The following is a 19,816-nucleotide window of genomic DNA, read 5'->3' on the forward strand; positions in this document are numbered from 1 at the left end:
AGGGTTTTATTAATAGGAAGGAGAGGTGCAAAATAGCAAGAGAGGGTATGGAGGATGAACACATCTTCGGTTTTATTACCATAAATACCCTCATGTAAAAAGTCCATTGTTCAAGCCGGTACAAAATGGCTGCACAAAAAGCTAAGTGCTGAGGCAAATAGAAAATTTAGACCTTCAGAAAAAATTATTCAATATTTAAAGTGTTTTCTTTGCAATCAGGTGTACCCATTTGGATTTCTTTTCAAGTTGTGTGCCATTCCTGAAATCACTACCAGGGGATAATTACAGTACTTTTCACAAATGAAGTACAGACGACGCAAGAAAAGAAGCCAAGCTGTCAATATCATGGCAATAACGCACAGACATTGTCTTGCCTCGACACAGAAAGCATTGATCCTCCCTTCGCCGCCACGAGCAACATAAAAGAGAACCAAGCAGGGGAGGACCCCGCCGCGGCGAGGCACCCCGCTCACACGCCGGGGAATAATGCTCTCAGCCAAGGTCTGAGCGTCCCCCAAAGCTGTTGTTTGCATGGCTTTGAACTTGGAAGGGATCAGTCACTTCTTTTTGAGGGAAAATAAAGCCTACCGGACGTGCTCCATCATTCTGCTGGACACCAGCACAGTGCCTGTAAGGTGAGTGGTGAAATTCATCTCCTTGAGGCTGCCACCATGCCAACGGAGGGCAGGATGCTGACGGCACATGGTCAGCAGGGAAGTGATGGACTCCTCAGGTCACCTAATTGAGAAGGACAAGGTTTCTGCGATGTGAACGGGACACAAAAAAAAGTCCCCTGCTGCTTGAGCACGAGCACAGCCCAACCAGCCGTCACTTGAAGCCGTCCCACCGAAGCCTGGCAGGGAATTATCGCTGCCCCAAATATTCTGCTAGGAAATGACTGCACTTCACACCACGACCTGAAGGAGGTGGCTGCTGCAGCACCTGCACAAAGCAGCAACCCCCCAAAAACGCTCGTCCCCAGTGAAATCTAGAGCCAAGAGGAGTGCATTGAGTACCGAGACCTCATCTCTGGGTAAGGAGAAGGAAAACAGTTAATGCTGGAAAGGAGAGAAATGATCCTGCTGTTATCTGATCTTGGCTGGACACAGCAGATTATGCAGAATACCAAGGAAAGTAGCATAAGCAAGATCCTTTGGTACTTGAAATTATCCACATTATCTTAAAAATAGATCAGGCCCCGTGCCCCTTTGAAGTTCTGTCACTATTTTTAACCGTGGAGTTGGGACTTGGTTTTTTAGGTGAATTCATCAGTAATTTATGCTAATGGATCTCTGTGCTAACGCTCCATGCCTATCTCCAGATCTGTCTAGATGCCGGCACCACGATAACCACGGGAACAGCAGCGCAGGCCCCACGAGCCCACAGGAGCTGGAGCACCCCTGCTCTGCCGTGTCCGGGACCGCATCCTGCGGCACCCCTCCAGGTCCCTCTGTCCCCTACGCATGGCTCTCGTTCACCCATGTTCTTCCCACTGCCAAAACCACTGCATAAACGCTTGGAAAAACTTGAGTTTTCTTCTTGGCAGGCCTGCACCTTTCCGTTATGGAGTGCTGGAGCAGCCAGCAGCCGAGGGACCACAGATTTCGCTGCAGAGCCGGGGATGCTCTCGCTGTCCCCGCGGCACGCACCGCCGCGCTCCATCTCACAGCCTCATGTAACTCCAGCACTCGTTTTTTTTTTTATTGACACATCAAAGAGCTCCCTGTAAAATGTATTGAAGTTACGGTGCCAAAAGGAGAACGTTTCAGCAAACTTCTTGTAAAATAAAGCCGTAAGGAAGAGGAAGCTCCCAGCTGGCTGCACATGCCCGGCTCTCGCAGCAGCGGGTGCTCACCCAGCGGGGGGCTCAGCGGCTGGAGCTGGCCCAGGAGCAGCACCACTTCCACGCATCCGCTCCTTAACCACGCCACCAAAAGGCACCATTTAAATCCGCATGTTGTGCCTTCTGGAAAGCAAACAAAGAGGGTTGGAGCCCCAGGCTGCCTGTTGCTGGTCTGGGTAGCATTCAGACACAGCAATTTAAGAAGGGGCTCTTGCGAGCGCAGGCAGGTAACACCAAGCTGCCGTGAGCAATGGTCCCTCTGGCTGGGAGCATTCACTCCAAGGAGCGATCCATTTCGAAGCAGGAACAGAGATGGTTTCTTCCGATCACCCATGGATGCAGGACTGCAAACACCACTGCCAGTGGAAATCCCCACCCAGCTGCCTTCCCTCGGAGCGCAGAGACCCCAAGCAGCCGGGTTTGCTGCTACTGATCCCCTCTCCTCCTGCTTCCTGGTAGCCCTAAGAGCTGCCAGGAGAGCACAGAGAGCTGGCTCTCGGTGCCCAGGACCACGACCAGCAGAGGCATTTTGCTCCCAGTCCCGCAAAAAGGGATATCTACATATTTTCAGATGACATACGAGCAGGCTTCAGGCTGAAATCACACCCATTGTAACCCATACTACTCAGACACAGAAGCACAGGCTTGAAGCCTGGACGTGAGCTCTTTACATTTGGTATCAGCACATAGGGACCAAGATCTGATTTGGTTTAGTCTGCGTAAGTCACTGCAGGTGATCTTCTCCTCCCCAAGAGGATCAGAAGTTGCACCAGCAGACCCCAGAACGGCTCAGTTGTTCTCTGCTGGCTCCCCAAATTAAATCAAAACCACGAGAATCCCTCTGCTTTTCCTTTCCTGGCTCATAAGGCTAACATCTTGACTTTTTTTTTGTTTTTTTAAATATCTATAAAAGCAACACCTCCAGGTGTTTTTCTGCTTCCATTGTCACTCGAGTGCCACTGCCAGCAAACAAGGATCTTCCCCTCTCCCATACTCAAGGGTTGTTTTGTCAGGAGTGTAACAAGCTGTCTGTTAGCTTGAATTATTCATCCATACAACATATGTTAATCTGACCAATTTATAGCAGCTGCAGGCCTTGAAACATCTCCAGAGTTGACCCTACAGGTGTTTTGCCATTTTGATAAGGGTCCTGGAGGCACAGCAGGTATCAGCCAAACCGACCCCTAACAACGCGGAGTCTCACGCCTGTACAAAGCCTGGGCACGGCACCCACCTTGCACCAGACAGCGAGGAATCACTTCTGTGGCCCCAGTGTTCAGCGACAGGCACGTCCACGAGCACCCCAACTCCTGCTGCGTGCTCGTGCCGGAGCAGTGTGATAAGTCTCGCCCTTCTCACCCGCCTCCTCCTTTTAATACAGGCACTAAAAGTTTAAAGTGAACCAGTTTAATGTAGAATAATGTGAAACGAATCCCCACGGAATATCTCACCCGTGAAGGGTGATTACAACCCTCATGTAAGAAAGACCTTAAATAATATCGGGGCTTACGGTCCTCGCCTTTGGTTTTGGGGAGGACGAACAGACGCGCGACCTTCATGGATGAGGGGCTGTGTATGTATTGTCGAGCGGTGCAGGGACAGAAGACCAACCAGATCTGTTCAGAGGAAGGCACGTGAAATTATTCAGACAAGTGGAAGCAGGGGGACAGCATTATTTAGCCCTGGGAGGGGAAGAGGAGTGGGCATGGAACCCCCCGTCCCCAAGCCCAAACCCTTTGAGCCCCCACTCAGCCCCACGAGCAGAGGAACAGAGCACAGCCCACGTGAGCAGGAACTGGTGATAATTAACACATAACCCGCCCAACACCTGCAGTGTCTGCCCTGTACAACTCAGATCGGACTCAGGATTCTTTTTTTTTTTCTTGGCACTGCGCAGAACCTGTGAAGCACCCGGTGTCAAAGCAGCTCGTGCCTTTTGGCATAGACTTTCCCCACGTTTCAGTTCAGCTCCACGCTTCCCAACTTGTTCGGCAGTAGCACAGAAGTGGAAGAGATAGAAAAAAGCATTAATAAAACCTAAATTAAAATCAAATCTCAAATTCTACTGGAATTTGCTCAAAAGAAAGGAGAATCAATTGCAGCCTGTTCCCAGTTCTTTAAGGCAGTCTCATATTGTTTCTAATGGAACAGAAATCAATAAGAAATGCTTCTGATGGTTCATTTTTTAAGCTCAATACCAGCTATGCAATTTGGTTGACAATTATGAATGATCTGTTATGTCATCCAGCCCTTTTTCTGCTACCCAGCTTGCCAAATCCTGCAATCATGTGTTATTGCTTGCAGGTACATCTTTAAATATTGGTTTGCTTTCCACTTTTCTACAATGATCACTCAGAAATAAACTGAATTCACTGATCAATTCCATTGACTTGAAAGCAAAAGTTATTAATGCCTTCAGTTTGATGCTGGCTCCTAAACTTTTCTGATCCATTAGTTATGAGAGCCCATTGATTGAAAGCACACATCCTCCTGTCTTTGTTTTTTCAATGAAAAAACAATGCTCTTCTTAGAGACCCTTTTCCCCAGGAGGCACAGCTTGGTTTTTCAAACCAGCACGAGACGACAATGTAATTTCACCACAATAACCTCCTTTGTGGGTAAAAGTGACAAAGCTATTTTTGAAGCGCCTCATTACGGATGATTTCATTTTATTTCCAAACCATGCATTCTTCTTTCATCTCCTGCGTGCGTTTTCTTGGATCTCTGCGCTCCAATCTTTCGGCGGGTGGATCTGCAGCTACAAAGGCAGGGCGCTTCTCAGCTCCGCTCTGCAACGCCTGCTCACGGCAAAGCCAATGCGAATTCCTGCATCTGAGCGACCATGGTGCAGCAAGTCGGGCTTCGGGCCCTGCTCTGGACCACGACCGATGCAGACCCAGCAGCACCGGGCTGAGCCCCAAGCTGCCCTCGAGCCCCACTGCACAAGGGGCTCTTCCAAGCCTTCCAGACCCGGAGGAGAGCAAGAGCACGTTTATTTCTGAGCAACGCGTAACCAAATGCTGCCCTCAGCGAGCACAACCCTCCTCCTGTCCCTGCTCAGGCAGATTTGGCTGCATCAAACGAGGAGGGCAAGGGAAGAAACCTCTGCCTCCTCGTTCAGAGGAAAGCCTGTTGCTATTAAAGATGCTTTTCTTCTGAATTTGCCCCCATTATAAGTTACTTTTTTTCTCCTCACAGGAGAATTACTTTCAAACTGAAGTGTGCCTGTTCAGAAAGCTGCTGTTGATCAGTGCAGACACGGGACGGACTCACCCAGTCTCTGCTCTGGAGGAGGTCATAGGAACTGCCACAGCATTCCCACAAACGTCCTAAACATCTAATCAACCCGAGGAAAGGAAAAACATGGCAATACATCTAATTTGCAAACCACACTGGCTGGGCTCCGTTTTGCAAATCATTAAGCACATCCTTAACCCGAAGCTAATGAATCAACTTACTGAAATCAAAGATACTTAAACGTCTCTGAAGATCCAATCTGAAGCGCTCAGCATCTCACAAGCTCAGAGCCCAGCAGAGGTCAACAACGAACTGCTCCAACAACCTAGCTCAAAGCTCACCGCGGGTCAGTTCAGAAATAACAATTTCTACATCTCCACGTTACAAACTTAGCTGTTTTCAGTACAATTTACAAGTGTTTAAAGTGGTCATTATGTCTCATTTGGTGATGAAAAAATCATGTTTTAATTTTATCCGTTAGCTCCCTTTAATATATCTAATCATGTCAGGGAAGCCTTGTGCTTGGAGCAAGTCTAACATCAGTTGCCTTTCCTTTCAGTTGAAGACATTCCTGAAAATGTCCTATTGATTCTGAGAAGAGAGTCATTCATTCTCCCCTGAAGGCTGTGCTGGAGCCGATCAACGCGCTGACATAAACATATAGCATTTGATCAGCATCGAGGGAAGGCAAACCCGCAGCCAGAGCTCAGCGACCCGGCCCAAACACCACACCAGAAGCCTCCACGATGGCTCACTTTTATTCCTGCTGACTGTAACGCAGCAGGGGGCAGGGGCTGGGTTTCCCTCAGGAGGGAAGACAGGATTTGGAAAACAGGTGGTGGTGGTGGTCTGCACCGCTGCCAGATTCTTGATCTGAGTAGGGGAAGAAGAATCGAGCCTTTAAAACCACCTCCAGAAACACTGCACACTTCTGGAAATGAAGTCAATGAGGAAGGCAGCAGTGGCACAAACGAGAGACTGCTTCAGCTTCCTAGGAAGCACCAGAGACACCTCCCTGAAGTGGGATATGGGAAACCAAGACCCCAAAAAAGAACGGAAAGAGGTGATGCTGCATCCCAAGGCTTCCCACGAGCGGCCTGGGGACAGAGCAGGAGAGCGAGGGGACACAGCCCCTGCACAGCAAACCTCTGCTCGGCGGCTGCGAGCCAGCCCCAGCTTGCTCTGTCCCCATATTTCAGGGCTGAGCCACTTTGGACAAGGAAGCCAAGTCTTTTTGGCAAAGGGAAATGAGAGCCTCAGGATTCTTCCTTATTAATGTCTCGTGATCTGGAGCGCGTCATGTGTGCATTCGATGGTGGACTAGAGGGGGAGGAATGAGAAAGAGGGGGAAAAACCTCCCCAAAGCCCTTTCTGCTTATTCATTTTTTGCTTTTGGAGCATCCTTGGGGATTGCCCTTCACATCGAGGAGCGTGGTTTGGAGGAGAAAGAGGGCGACACGTTCTCAGGGAGGTTATTTACAAGTGCTCTTTCTCTGGAGATCAATGTGTTGAGTCTGGTGAAGAACGATTTCAATTTTGCCTCTAAAACTTGGATCAAACAATGCTGACGATGCAAACTTCCCTGCCATCCAGAGATTAAACTTGTTCTGCTGTTTTTAATAGGGGGCTGAGCACATCGCTTGCCAGCGGGCACTCAGCGCCGTGCTGCCTGTCTTTAAGCAGGCTCTGGGAGCAGAAATAACTGATGTGTGGCTGCATCCTGCTCGAGATGCTCCCGAGGCATCAGCGTGGTGGGGGGAGTGCCCCACAGGACGGAACAGAAAAAAACATTCCTGAAACCAGGTGCAAAGATGAGACAAAGTTACGGTAGCCAACCAACCTGGGTTTCATTCTGGGTTACCACAGGCTCTTCCTACGACCTTGACCAACTCGCCGTGATTGAGGGCACGATGACAGCGCGAGGACACAAGCGTCCTGTGCGGCGCTGGAGTTTATAAGAGGTCTATATTCAACCATCCAAAGCCATTTATAGCAAGAGGTACCCTTGGCACGCAGCATCCCCTGGGAACTGACTGCCTCGCTGAGGTTGATCACCCTTGACTTCACCTAGAGCTGTTTCCTCCCTGAGCCAGGAATTAATCCCACTGCCTCCCCATCCCAGCGCCTCAGCTGTCAGAAGCGCACACCCAGTGAGAGTGATCGGCTCCTGCTGATGGGAACAGCAGCTCCTACCTCGCAGGAGCTGCACCCGCTTCTGCAAGATCCTCTTTCCCAGCAGCGTAACACAGAGCAACGCGATAACCAGCAGAAGTCCCGATGTTTTAGTAACCACAGAACCCAATTCTGCTGGGGGGTTGCAAGGGCTCCCCGATACACACAGCTCATTGCCTAGGAAGGACGAGACCAGAACCCCAGCCTGCTCTGCGAGGCATCTTCTAGCCGCATCTCCATGGCACACAAGCACGAGCCAAGTCTGCCAAAGCCTCCTCTGAAAATGAAGATGTTCCTGCTGTTCTTCCGTGCCTCAAGGACAGATCGCAATCTTCTGCTAGGATTATGTTACGGTATTTCAGTTGGCTATAAAACGATAATAAGCACTGGATTATGCTTTGATGCACGTTAGTATCAGCTCAGCAGGATCTGCGGGCGCTCCACAAAACCCAGGAGAACCTCCAGCCTTCGCAGCCACCCGCGCTAGCAGCAGCCCTCTCCATGGAACACTTCCCAAAGGCTTTGATGACTCATTAGCTGCCTTCAGCTAACTAGCAAACAGCAGCAAACACAATAAGGTGCATTTTGGCTTTTTCCAGAACAGCACCACTCCAAAAAGGCACTTAGAATTACCTCTAGGAGCAGATGGCAATGCCTCACTCCCAGTTACTTATTACAGCACTATTTAATGCAGCACTAATAAGAACAGCCTCAGCTCTATCCACGCCACTTTGAGAGGGGCACAGCCTGAACGCCAAGGATCTCAGCTCTCCTTTCCTATCTGTAAGGCAGGATTGCACAAGAATTTTACCTTTTTATCTTTACCTGCACAAGAATTTTAGCACAGCCTCCCAGCAGGGAGGACCAAGCCAGGAGAGCACCACAAGCACCTGCACGGAGGCTCCAGCCTCCTCTCACCATAACCAGCAGGCAAGGCTCGTGCTCATCCCCCATCCCGTCTCCTGCACCATTCTGGAGCTGGCAGGCGTGCTACTCTTCCCTTCTCTTCATGCAGCCTCTGCATTGTAAAGTGATATTAAACTTGTCCTTAGCCCCGTCGGAGCAGCAGACGAGGCGGCCACGCTTCACCAGCTCCTGATTAGTCAGTCCTGCAAGACTTTAATCTATTCGGAGGGTTTTTTCCTTCTCCTTTCTAATTCATAAATGGGTATCTTTATATTTAATCTCTAGTCAAACTACTCCTTGCTTGATCTTTAAACTGCTAACACGAGGGGATGTAATTGCATCTCTCCAGGGCCGCCTCACCCAGCGGCGAGCAGCTGAGCGGCGCTGGCAGGGAGAGCCCCAGCGTTCTGCTCTCGCCCACTCCCAGGCTGCATCTTACTGAGATGTGCCAAAATACCGCCTTGGAATTGGGATTGCTTTATGGGAAAGATGTACATTCACTTCCAATCTAAACACAAAGGCGCCTGACATCCGCGTTGCCCCCAGGTATGACAGGCAGACAAGCGCTAACTGATGGATTTGGGGTCATTTCAACCCTAATTGATTAAAAGCAGCCGCCCAGCGCTGTCTGCTGCCAGCCACCGGCCTCCCCACACCGGGACGGAGCAGGCGGCACCAGGCACTGGCATGCCTCTGGGACAAAAACAGGGGGGATAGATTTTGATTTAATAAAAAACCCATCCAGAATGCTTCCTTTTGTTTTATTCCTGTCTGTTCCGTCCCCCCCCCTCCCCCCCGAATGCTTACAGAACAGAAATAGTTATGCAGAATTAATCATTTTTTTTTACATTTGAGAAAAGCCAACATGAAGTACTCCTCTATATGACATCTTACTTTAAATATCCAATGTTCACTGGTTTACTGGACACAGTTCTGTTTTTTCCTCTTTGCATTTGAAAAAAACCCAAAAGCTTCCCATAGAAAATTATGAAAATAGGCTGTAAAGAGAGGCTCTTTATTTTCCAGTCGGGTTTCAATATGCTGGTCATGTTCTCCACCATGAAATGGAAGCGGTGCGGAGCACAGATACAATACAGGGAAGATCCTGCATACGCTGTCTAAAATAAAGCCTCACCAGATCTGTTTTACTTGTACTAAGACCCACTTATAAATATTTTCCTTCTGTCCCATCATCAAGCAAAAAGGATAGGTAGAAATAACAGGGGTCAAGTTTAAGCAAGGGATTTCCAAGCCAAAAGAGCCCCTGGTTTTTATCCCAGAGCTCCATCACTCTAGTCCTCCAGCTCCTACAGCACGAACACGACCGAGCAATTGGAAGCTCCAGGAGAATTCTGAGCCCTCCGTCTGCTGCACGGCCAGCGGAGGTCTCCAGACCTGGTGCAGAAAAGAGGCACAACGTGCATGGCTCAAGGCACACTAACTTTCAGCTCCTCACTCGGGGTGAAGCTGGCAGTCACCAGCGGCACTCAAAAAAGGGGTGCTGTGCCATGCGCGCCACCCCAACACACGCATCCATCCCTGGCCACGTCCATCCACCCATCCAGCCCAGCCCCTGGGGCAGCTCGGAGGAACTGGGGAAACCAGAGCGCATTTTACCAGTCCTATTTCCAAACGCAATGCGTTTGCTACCTTTTTTCATTTTCTGTTTTCTTAACACTTCCAAAATACCAAATAAACATTGGATTTGAAGAAGTAACAGCAGAGCATTCCTCCCTTCCTGCGAGGAGGGCCGCAGGGTGCGCAGGAAGCCTCCCACGCTCCCCTTTCACTCCGCGCACACCACAAGCTCCCTTCCAGCAGGATAAAACAGGAGACTTTACTGCTTGCTAAGCTGAAAAGCACCAAAATTAACCCCGTGCCCAGGCACTGACGGGCACAAATGACAAGCATTTAGCTGGTGCAATGGCTCAGCACCAGCTTTAAGGGGAGCCCACCTGAAACCTTTGCTGCAGGGACCGGCGCAGACATCTCCTCGCAGCTGGCGAGCCGAGTTAGGAGCTGAGAGCTGCTGCTGGCAGCTGGTGGAGGTTTTTTTCCCTCCCTGACTGCCTCCATCTGCACCATCGCGTCCGGAGGAGCATTTTTCCCCATGGCTGATGCCCCCAGGAAGGCCGTTTTCCCCCCAAGCATCCCACCCCATGCCCCAGCTCGGGTCCCCACTGAGCAGCGATGCCCAGCCCTGCCTCGTTTGGTTCTGTATAGGTAAGGCCAGATGCAGGCGCAGCTTCCCCGCCTGACATTTAAGCTTTCTCCCTTGTTCCAGCACACGCAGAGAAGTTCAGTGCAAATTGGAAGCAGGCCTGAGTTTGTGAGGGGACTGGGAAACACGGACGGGCTGCAGCTGGCCAAATTCATTCCCAGTGTAATTCCACCGATGTCTGATGTGAACAGGCATCTGAAACAACATGCTCTTTCCTTGCCCTTTGCATCTTCGCACGGGTAATTAGGCACGTGGGGAGCAAAGGGCCCTGGCCACTGGCAGGTGACCAACCTTCTGCTGCGCTGCCGCGCGAGGAACCGAGGAGATCCTGCCCGGGCTTCAGACAAGGGGACACACCTCGATGTTGACAGGCCAAAAATAAACCGCTGGAGAATTTATCAGAAAGCCAAGGAGCATACCAATTTTTTATTTTTTTTCTGTAAACCGGTTCCATGTAAAGATAATTGCAAGCAGAGTCTAATTCTGCAGTCTCTAATTTTCTTGTCTGACTAAGCAGGCATAATTTACACCCATCATTCGCAAATGGCTTCTCCCACCAATCCTAAAGATAGGGATTTTTTTTTAAAGGGAAAAAAAAAAAAAGATGATTTCCTACCTCTGCAGAAAGAGGACGAAAAATGCACGCGAAGACCATTTGGCATGGATGTGCATCTCCACTCAGCCTAGTCCAAAAGATTATATTGTAGCGCAGGAAGAGGAGCGCTTGACAGAGCTGACTGGCCAAAACAGCTCCTCCTGTCAGGTGCTGGGATAAAGATAATAATTTACACTGGTCTTACTTACTCATTTGTTCCCCGTTGCCCTTTTCAGCCTGTAAGACACGCTACAATTTCACAACCCCGCCTGCTGCTGCGCGGCCCCGGGTGCTCGGACCCTGGGGTGCCCGGGCAGCTCCTCCCTTGCTCCCAGCACCTCCGTGGCTCCAGAAACACTGAGCCCCAAATTTCTGCTGCCTCCGATAACTTTGCCAAAGAAAAATAACTGCTGACGGGGGAGCCAGCCCCATGCTACGTGGCACCGTGCCGCAGGGCCACCGACCCCGCTGGGCTCCTGCCTGGAGCTTTACGCAGGTACAGGCCTTCAGATGTGTAATTAAAACAAACCCAAGATCTCTTCCTGCCCCAATTATTATTTTCTTATTCAAAGGGTGCCTCAGGTGTAATTAAGCCAGCCCCAGGTGACAAAGCCTGGCACACATCCCCAGCGTTGTGGCTGCATCAGTGGCTGCTCGCTGGGCTTCCCAGCGCTCCTGGAAAGGGCACAGCAAAGCAGCCGGGACACGAGCAGCACCGAGCGAAGGACACTCAGGTCCCCACCTCCTGCCCACCCAGGACCAGCTCCATCACGGAGAGGAGCCCCCCAGGACCGGGGCAGCCCCGGCGCCAGCTGCGTCACCGAGCGGCGGTGGCAAGGTTTTTGATCCCCGGAGACGTGCCGGCCACACACCGGGCTCTTGTCGGCGTTTTCCCTGCAGCGTCGGCTCCCCGCGAGCACCCATGTAAAATTAACGGAGCACAGCAGCAGGTGTCAACGCCCTTCTCCTTCTCAGCTTCTGATCTCGGGTTTGACAGGAGCTCACATTCTCCCAGTGTTTGCCTGACTTCCACGGTAATATATTCAGCAGAACTGGATACATTTCAAACCAGCTATTACACCACAGTGTGTTCCAACACAAATATATGCAGTGTAGCACAGCAACAATTCTGCTAGGAGCATTATTCTCTAACACAGATTGGGGGAAAAAAACCATTTCCCTCCCTTTCAGCGTCCACTCCACCTGCCCAGCGGCTGCACGGAGCGGAGCGTGCCACAAGATGTGCTTTCCTGGCAAACTTGCATGAAGTTATTTAGAGAGAATAGGCCGGATAAAAAAATCTAAGAAGTGGGAAATCCACAGGCTTTCAAAGCACCCTTGGTTTGAAGTCTTGTCTATCTGCGTCTGGCATTTTCCTAAGCCTTCTGGGGCAGGAGGGGCAGAGCGGGGCAGCAAGAGCCTGCCCCAACAGGGACACGCCGAGCTCCCCCATTGCAAGTGAGGATTTCCCTCTCCCCCATCTCCTCAGAGGGATAAAATTAGCACTGAAATTGGTTTGTGGGGGACAAAGTGGTTTCTTGCTGTCTGCTTTCACAGGAGCCCCAGCAGCACGGGCACTGCCACCCAGCTGCTTGCCATGGGCTCGCTCTGGGCACAGCACCAGCACGAGCTGACCCAGGCAGCACCCGATTCTCCCCAGTGTGGTCCTCGGCACCTCTCCGCGCATCTACAGCTCCCCAGGGGACGGCTGCGGAAGGAAGCCTCGCGTATCCGAGCTCACCGCTCAGATACACCCATTACAGCACGTACAGAGCTGCAGGAGCCAGAACGAAAACCAGAGAGGCAGAAGAAGAGAAGCGAGCGTATGCTAAGGAGAGGAAGAGGAGCAATTTTTCCCTGACGGGTGAACTCGCGAAGCGCAGGCTCGGGGCTCGTTTAGCAGCCCATCAATCAAGCTGCGAGGTGTCCGAGCTAAGGGATAGCGGAGAACATTTCAGTAGAGGGCACCCAAGCCCCAGAAATGTGCGTCTGCCAGCCCCCGTGTTTACTCCCGGTATTTTAGGAGACGACTTCGGCACATGAATCTCAGTAATGCGAGCGCTGGGCCTCGTAACTCACATTGATGGTAGCTGTATTACACCGGATGCACATAAATCTAAACAAAATACATGTGGATGCAGCTAATTCAAATGAACCCGTTTAGGTGCCATTAAAGAAAAAGAAGCCTCTTTTTCTTCGTTAGTATGGAAAATTGTCAGAGCTATAGAAACGCTTACGTCTCTCTCCGAGGCTCATACGTCCTCTTAAGCACAGATCTGATTTGGAAAAGCCCTTAGTCAACCAGTATTCTCCCCTAGACATCAATGAAGTTATTTCAACTTCTTTTTCTACTTCTGCAAGCGGTTCCCTTTCATACTCAGAAGCGAGAAGCCTTGCATTAAATTCATCGGCTTTCGAACATCCACAAACCCACAGCTTTATTTAGGGGCGAGAGAGCTGAGGCTTTATGCATATAGGAAGTGTAAAGCACACTTCAGTATCCTACACGTGTGGGAAACAGAGCTTTAAATACCACAGGCAGTCACTGCAAAGAAGGCAGCATGAAAATCCTAACGTATCTCAATACCGCCCTAACTTGGAGTAACCGAACGGTCCTATAGCGTAAGTGGCACCCCTACAATTGGAAGTTGTATTTATAACAAAGAATTCACACTAACTGGTAAGAAATATACTATGAAATGATGAATCACAACACGAAAGCCACTTGCGCATCAGCTGGGAGCTGGACAAACACAGCGTATTTTTAGCAACGCGACAGGGAACCGTAAAAGAACACCAGAGCCCTTCTGCTACGTCTCATTGCCCTTCAGCAGAGCAGCAGCACAGACGGCTGCAAACAGCCCCAACTTTAACCTCTACAAGGTTTTACCCTCACCCTTGAGCCTCCCCTGCCCTCTGTAGGGCCAAGGACCACCCCGACCCCACAGCACACACAAAACCCCAGCAGCAGCACCAGGCTGGAGCCCTGCCCCCAAGAGCTGCTCCCTTCATTTCCCAGACCCGCTGTCCTTTGTCACATCCATTTTGTCATGCTTTAATTATAGGATAACGATGTAACCCCACCACAGCTGATGGAGAAATGTGGCCTAATTGATAAAGATCATTACTCACAGGGGGGTGACAAAAAAAAAGGGGGGGCAGGGGAGAAAAAAACCCTAAGGCAACTATGGCACAACGCCTGGTAGCTTTAGCTCCAAATCGCCCCATTTCCATCACTTCTGGTGCAGCCCCGAGATCGCCCTGGGGGGCAGCTGGGTGCTGCCAGGAGCCTGGGTGCTGCTGAGGCTGGGGGCAACGTGGGAGCTCAGCACCACGAGGGGGGCAGGATGGGCAGCGCTGCATCACTGCTCGGGTTCTCAGGGAAGGGAAGGACACGCGAGCCCCGGGACGGGGCAGAGCGCACCCCTGCCTCGTGTCTGCTTCGCCAAACAGCTTCTGGTGACTGATCCTGCTTGTCCTGCCCTTAGCAGCACAGATTGCGCTCCTTGACCCACACATCGAGCAGTATTCACGGCTCCCATACACCCATCGGACGCTAATCAAGTACAATACGAAACGCACCGTTTGTGCTGTTCCTGCAGCAGAATCCAGAAGCCGAAGCAGAAGTCAGAGCCTTATTAGCGCCTGGCGCCAGCAAGCAGCAGCACCTCGTCGCTAATGAGCGGAGTACATCAGCCTAGCAACTTCTTAATTTGAAGTTTACAAAATCAGAACTTCTTGTCCTGAGTTACTGAAAAGCAAACTGCTGTCGATGTACAGCCTCTAAAAAGAGTAAGAGAGTAACAGCCCTCTCTACCCTCTTCCTCCCACTGGATTATTTTTTATCTCCAGGTGCAAAGATTTACCAGATTGTGACATTTAATTTTCTAATAATTCCCCTGCAACAGCTGTCCTTCATTTAAGCAATAAGTAAAGAAAATTCCTTGCGTGCACTTTTGCTGAATCTTATCCTTTTTGGTGCCCTGAGAGACAAAACTGCCCTTAACGTGAGGCCCCCTTTTTGCTAACTCTGATTTGGGCACGGAGATTTCCTGCTGGCAGTCGGAGCCCAGGCTGCCCCCAGGAACAACAGCCCCGGAGCTCCTCGGAGGCTGGACATTTGCACAGGGCTTTGAAGGCGTTAAGCAGTGCCTTTGCCTCTTTGGCTCAGCTCTTAGGGAGGAGCAAGAAAAATCCCCTCCGTGGCGAAATAAAGCAGAGAGCCAAGGTCACGCTGCGGGGTGCCTTCCCCTGCCCCAAAGGAAGCGCGAGTGAAGCCCTGGGGAGGCACCGCTGGGTTTTCGGGAGAGGGGGGCCAGCATCCTCTGGGATGCTCCCCCTGAGCCTCTCCAAGCCTTTCCTCGGGGCTCCGTGGTGGCAGCAGGCAGCAGCCGCCCTGCCCAAGCTCCCTCCCCAGCGCAGGGACCAGACGCCGCGGTGATGGGCGCACCGGGTGTCCCCGCGGCGCGGGTGCCTCCTCGGCGTGCTGCGTCTGCGCCCGTCAAATGCAAACCCCGTGAGCTTTGCTTTGACTTTCAGACCACAGCGATTTGCATGCGTCCCCTCCTCCAGCTCATCAGAGGCGCCCCAGCCGGGCGATGCGACGCCAGCCCGGGGTGAGCCGCCCGCAGACAGGACGGAGATTTGCTTTTCTTATGGCGCGGAGCGCTCCGAGCTTGCTGCTGAGGAACGAGAAGGACGAGGAAAATTAACAGGATGAACAGATACGGACTAATAGTATGTTTGTAAGAAAATTAAAGATTTGCTCTTCAGATGTTCCAGGCGATGTAGTTAGCAGACAGCTGGCAAATGGGAGCGATTGGAAATGATGGAATAGATCAAATTATTTAAATGAGAAAAAATAAATTCGCCCCTAGCCTAGCCCAGCAAGTTGACAAAGCAGCCTACTTACCCGGTGCCTTCGCAGCGCTTTGTCTCCGTCACTGAGGTCATTACACTTGGCAGTGACAGCCCACGGGCACCAAATAAAACCGTCCCCAGGCCCCCTGCACCCCCCAGCTCCCAGCCCCACTGGTCCAAGCCCCCAGCCCCACCACCTCACCTCGCCCTGCACCTGCCACCGGGGACACGGGGGACACGGGGGACACCAGGAGCTGTGGGGACACGGGAGAGAGGGGGATTCCCAGGACACAGGGGACAGCGGGGACCTTGGGGGACACCGGCACGGTGGGGTGGCCGGGGCTCGGGGGGAGGCATTGGGGTGGGCTGGAGCCACCCCTGTGTCCATCCCGTGTCTGCCCCGTGTTCCCTGTGACCTGCGTCCCCTGTGACCCATGTCGCCTCTGTGTCCTGTGTCCCTCCTGTGTCCTGTGTCCCCTGTGTTCATCCCACGTCCCCTGCGTCTGTCCTGTGTCCTGTATCTCCTGTGTGTGCTGTGCCCCCCCTGCGTCCCGTGTCCCCCGTGTCTGTCCCGTGTCCCCCGTGTCTGTCCCACATCCCCTCTGTGCCCCGTGTCCCCTTTGTCCCCCTCGTGTCCCGTGTCCCCCCGAGCTGCTGCGGCGCGGAGCAAGTGCTGAGCGCATCGGTGCGGGTGCACGCGTGTGCGCGTGTATGTGTGCCTGTGTGTGCGCGTGTGTGTCTGTGTGTCTGTCTGTCTGTGTCTGTGTGTGTGTCTGTGCCTGTGTGTGTCTGTGTGTGCGTGTGTGTGTGCGTGTGTGTGTGTGTGTGTGTGTGTGTGCCCGCGTGTGCACGCTCCGCGCCGGGGCTTTGTGCGAGCTGCGCGCAGCAGCGGTAGGAGGGGACAGAGCCGCTCCGCACCGCACCGGCAGCCCCGGCTCCGCAGGTGCCTCCCGACCGCCACCGGCACCGGCCCCGGCCCCGGCGGGACGGGCGCCCTACGATGAGCCCCGGGCCGGAGCCCCCTGCCCCGCTGCCCCTGGGGCCGTAGGGCCGAGCCCCGTCCCCCCCCCCCCCCCCCCCCCCGCCCCGGTCCCCCCCCGACGATGCCCCGGCTCTGGGCGGCTCTGGGCGGCGTGCTCTGGGAGTGCTGCGCCGCGCTCCTGCTCGGCGGCTTCTGGGGCCAGGGCTCGCAGGGGATGCCGCATGTCATCCGGATCGGTGAGGGGCGCCGGGGGGAGCCGGGGGGCTGCGGGCCGGCAGGGGGGAGCGGGGAGCGGGGATGGCAGCGGGGCGAGCCCCGGGATGGGACCCCCGGGATGGGGGGGGGGACGGGGGGGGACATGGGGACACGGGGGGACACGGGGCGCAGCCCCCCGGTGCCCGGAGCACAGTGGGGTGGCCGTGGGGGGGGCGGCCCCTGGCAGGGGGCGAGGGGTGAAAGGCTGGGGAGGGAGCTGGGAGTGGGGAGAGGAGGGCTGGGGGCTCCTGGAGAGGGGGTGCGGAGCTCCCGGAGACGGGGTGCCGTGCCCGGTGCGAGAATGGGGTGCTGTGCCCCCCGAGAAAGGGGTGCTGTGCTGCTGGACACGGGGATGCTGTGCTCCCAGGGAAAGGGGTGCTGTGCGCCTGGACGGGGGGATGCTGTGTCCCTGGAGAAAGGGGAGCTGTGCTTTGGAGAAAGGGGTGCTGCGTCCCTGAGAAGAGGGTGCTGTGCCCTCAAGAAGGGGGGATACTGTGGCCCTGGAGAAGGGGGTGCTGTGCTGCGGAGAAGGGGATGCTGTGCCCCCGGAGAAAGGGGTGCTGTGTGCCTGGACAGGGGGATGCTGTGCTCCTGGAGAAGTGGGTGCTGTGCCCTGGAGAAGAGGGTGCTGTGCCCCTGAGATGGGGATGTTGTGCCACAGAGAAGGGGGTGCCATGCCACAGAGAAGGGGGTGCTGTCCTCCCGGAGAAGGGGGTGCTGTGCCCCAGAGATGGGGGTGCTGTGCCCTGGAGAAGGGGGTGCCATGCTGCAGAGAAGGAGGGTGCTGTGCCCTCAGGAAGGGGGGTGCTGTGTCCTGGAGAAGGGGATGCTGTGCCAGTGCAAGGAGCGTGCGGTGCGGCTGTGCGAGAGGTGCCGAGGCTGCTGTAACAGGGGTGCTGAGCAGAGGTGCGGGGCCAGGAGCAGCCCCCGGCCATGGGGTCCCACCGTGGGGTCCGTGCGCCCAGCACGAGGCTTGGGCAGCGCTGGGGGCCGAGGCGCGGAGCCCTGCAGCAGGAGGGTGCCAGCGGCTGCCTTTGCCGCAGCCGCTGCTGGGGGCCAGGCGTTTTTCATTAAATTGCTGAGGTTCCGGGAAAATTTAATTTTTAATAATGTTACATAAAGTAATTGCACAGATAACAGCTCGGGAAAGAGTCTGCGATCTTTCTTTTCTCTAATTAAAGTAGATTCTTAAGTGTGTCACGTAAAGAAAGTCTGATTTCCAGCTCCAGCCCCTGCACCTCGCCAGCAGCGCGCGTTCCCGGGGATTTGCTGCCTGCCCAGAAACACCGAGGATGGCTTTACCTGCCTGCTCGGGGAGCAAATCCCAAGCCAGGGACACAAGTGGAAAACGGAGAGATGTCTGAGTGTGCTTGAGGGAAAAAACGGATCTGATTTATCCCGGTGCAACTACACGGCAGCCCAGGGAAAGGCAGGAAGAGAAAACAGTGCCTGCAGGGCAGCTGCTGGCTGGCGAGGTGCCCTCACCCCTAGGAGGGCTCCGAGGGGGCGCGTGGCCCAGAGCAGCTCACGGACGAGGGCCCGAGCCCCGCGGGGTGACCATCTGCTCCCCGCGGGCTTCTGTCCGGGGTGCTTTGCCCGCGGACGCGGTGCTGTGCGCGCTGCAGCACCACCGATCGCGGCCGGACCTGCCCGTGGGGACCCCGGGGCTGCCCAACTTCCCACGGCGCCCAGCTGCTCGCTGTGCTCGGCCGGACGCGGGGGCTGCTGGAAGCGTTTTGGGTGACAGACCCCCCCCTCTGCTCCCCAAAAAGCCCCCGCTGCCACGGCTGGGGTGCCGCAGCGGCGCTGTGCAAGCAGGGGACGGAGGCGTCCCCGCGGTCCCCCGGCTCTGTCACCCACCAGGCGCCTGTGGCCGCGCTCCCAGGCAGCAGAGCCCCCGGGGAGGCTTGGTGTCAGCGGGGTTTGTGTAGGGCAGGAGGGTGGGAGGAAGGAGAGCACCCATGGGGAAGGGGAGCGGGGCTGTGTCTGCTTTCGGTGTGGCCGCGATGGGCCTGGCGCTGCAGGAGGGGGGCGCGGGGCTGCGGAGCAAGCGGGCGCTCGGAGGGGGACAGGGTGAAGTCAAGACTGGCGGTGCCGAGACCCCTGCGAGCAGCACCACGGCTCGAGGGGGGCGTTGGGGGCCAGGAGGACCCCCGAGGCTCTGTTCGGCCTCCCTTGTCCTGCAGCCGGACGGTCTGGGCAGGGCTCAAGGCAGTCGCGGGGACGGACAGAGGAGCGCTCAGCGCTGACACTGCCGCCAGCCCTGCCCCAAGATCAGGCGGGTGCTGCGGCGCGGCCTCGCTTCGTCTCGGGGAAACGATGGCACATTCAGCCCCTGAGGACGCCGTCCCTCGTCGGGAGGGAGAGCAGGGGACCTAGAAGTTGGGGGGAAGCTCTCGGTGGGGCTGCAGGGAGCTCTGTGTTCACCTGTGCTCTCGGCTACAGCTGGAATAATTCTGACCTCTCTCTCAGTTGGCAGGGAAATTGCAGCTTTGTCCCCCCCCCCGCATTAATTTGTGCAAAGCTGCCCTGGCTTTCAAGTAATTCGTTTAATTATTAGGTTATGCCAAGAAGCGGGAACAATTGCATGAGAATTGTTTTAAAACGGCAAATTAAAGCAGAGGGAAAACAGGTAACTTTTCAAAGCGCCCTTTTTCTCTGTGAAGCTGACTATTAAAATAAATACAGTGGCGTTTTTTTCTGCAGGAGATAACTAAGAAAGGAAAGGAAAAGCCAAAAGCACCC

The 19,816-nt window shown here is 54.1% G+C and overlaps 1 protein-coding gene and 1 long non-coding RNA gene across 2 annotated transcripts in view; one reads left to right on the top strand and one right to left on the bottom strand.

The window, feature by feature from the left end:
- LOC310886170 overlaps positions 1–19,816 on the bottom strand; it is a 228,797-nt gene that overhangs the window by 21,874 nt on the left and 187,107 nt on the right. The window lies entirely within an intron of this gene.
- The window catches only part of GRIK3 (glutamate ionotropic receptor kainate type subunit 3), a 141,247-nt gene continuing 138,357 nt past the window's right edge, over positions 16,927–19,816 (top strand). Inside the window, exon 1 of the mRNA XM_083810353.1 lies at positions 16,927–17,052. Coding sequence (XP_083666479.1) covers positions 16,938–17,052 — 115 coding nt within the window. The 5' untranslated portion in view covers positions 16,927–16,937. The remainder of the gene's footprint in view (positions 17,053–19,816) is intronic.

The sequence above is a fragment of the Anser anser genome (assembly GCF_964211835.1).
Source record: "Anser anser genome assembly, chromosome: 24".
Taxonomy (NCBI): domain Eukaryota; kingdom Metazoa; phylum Chordata; class Aves; order Anseriformes; family Anatidae; genus Anser; species Anser anser.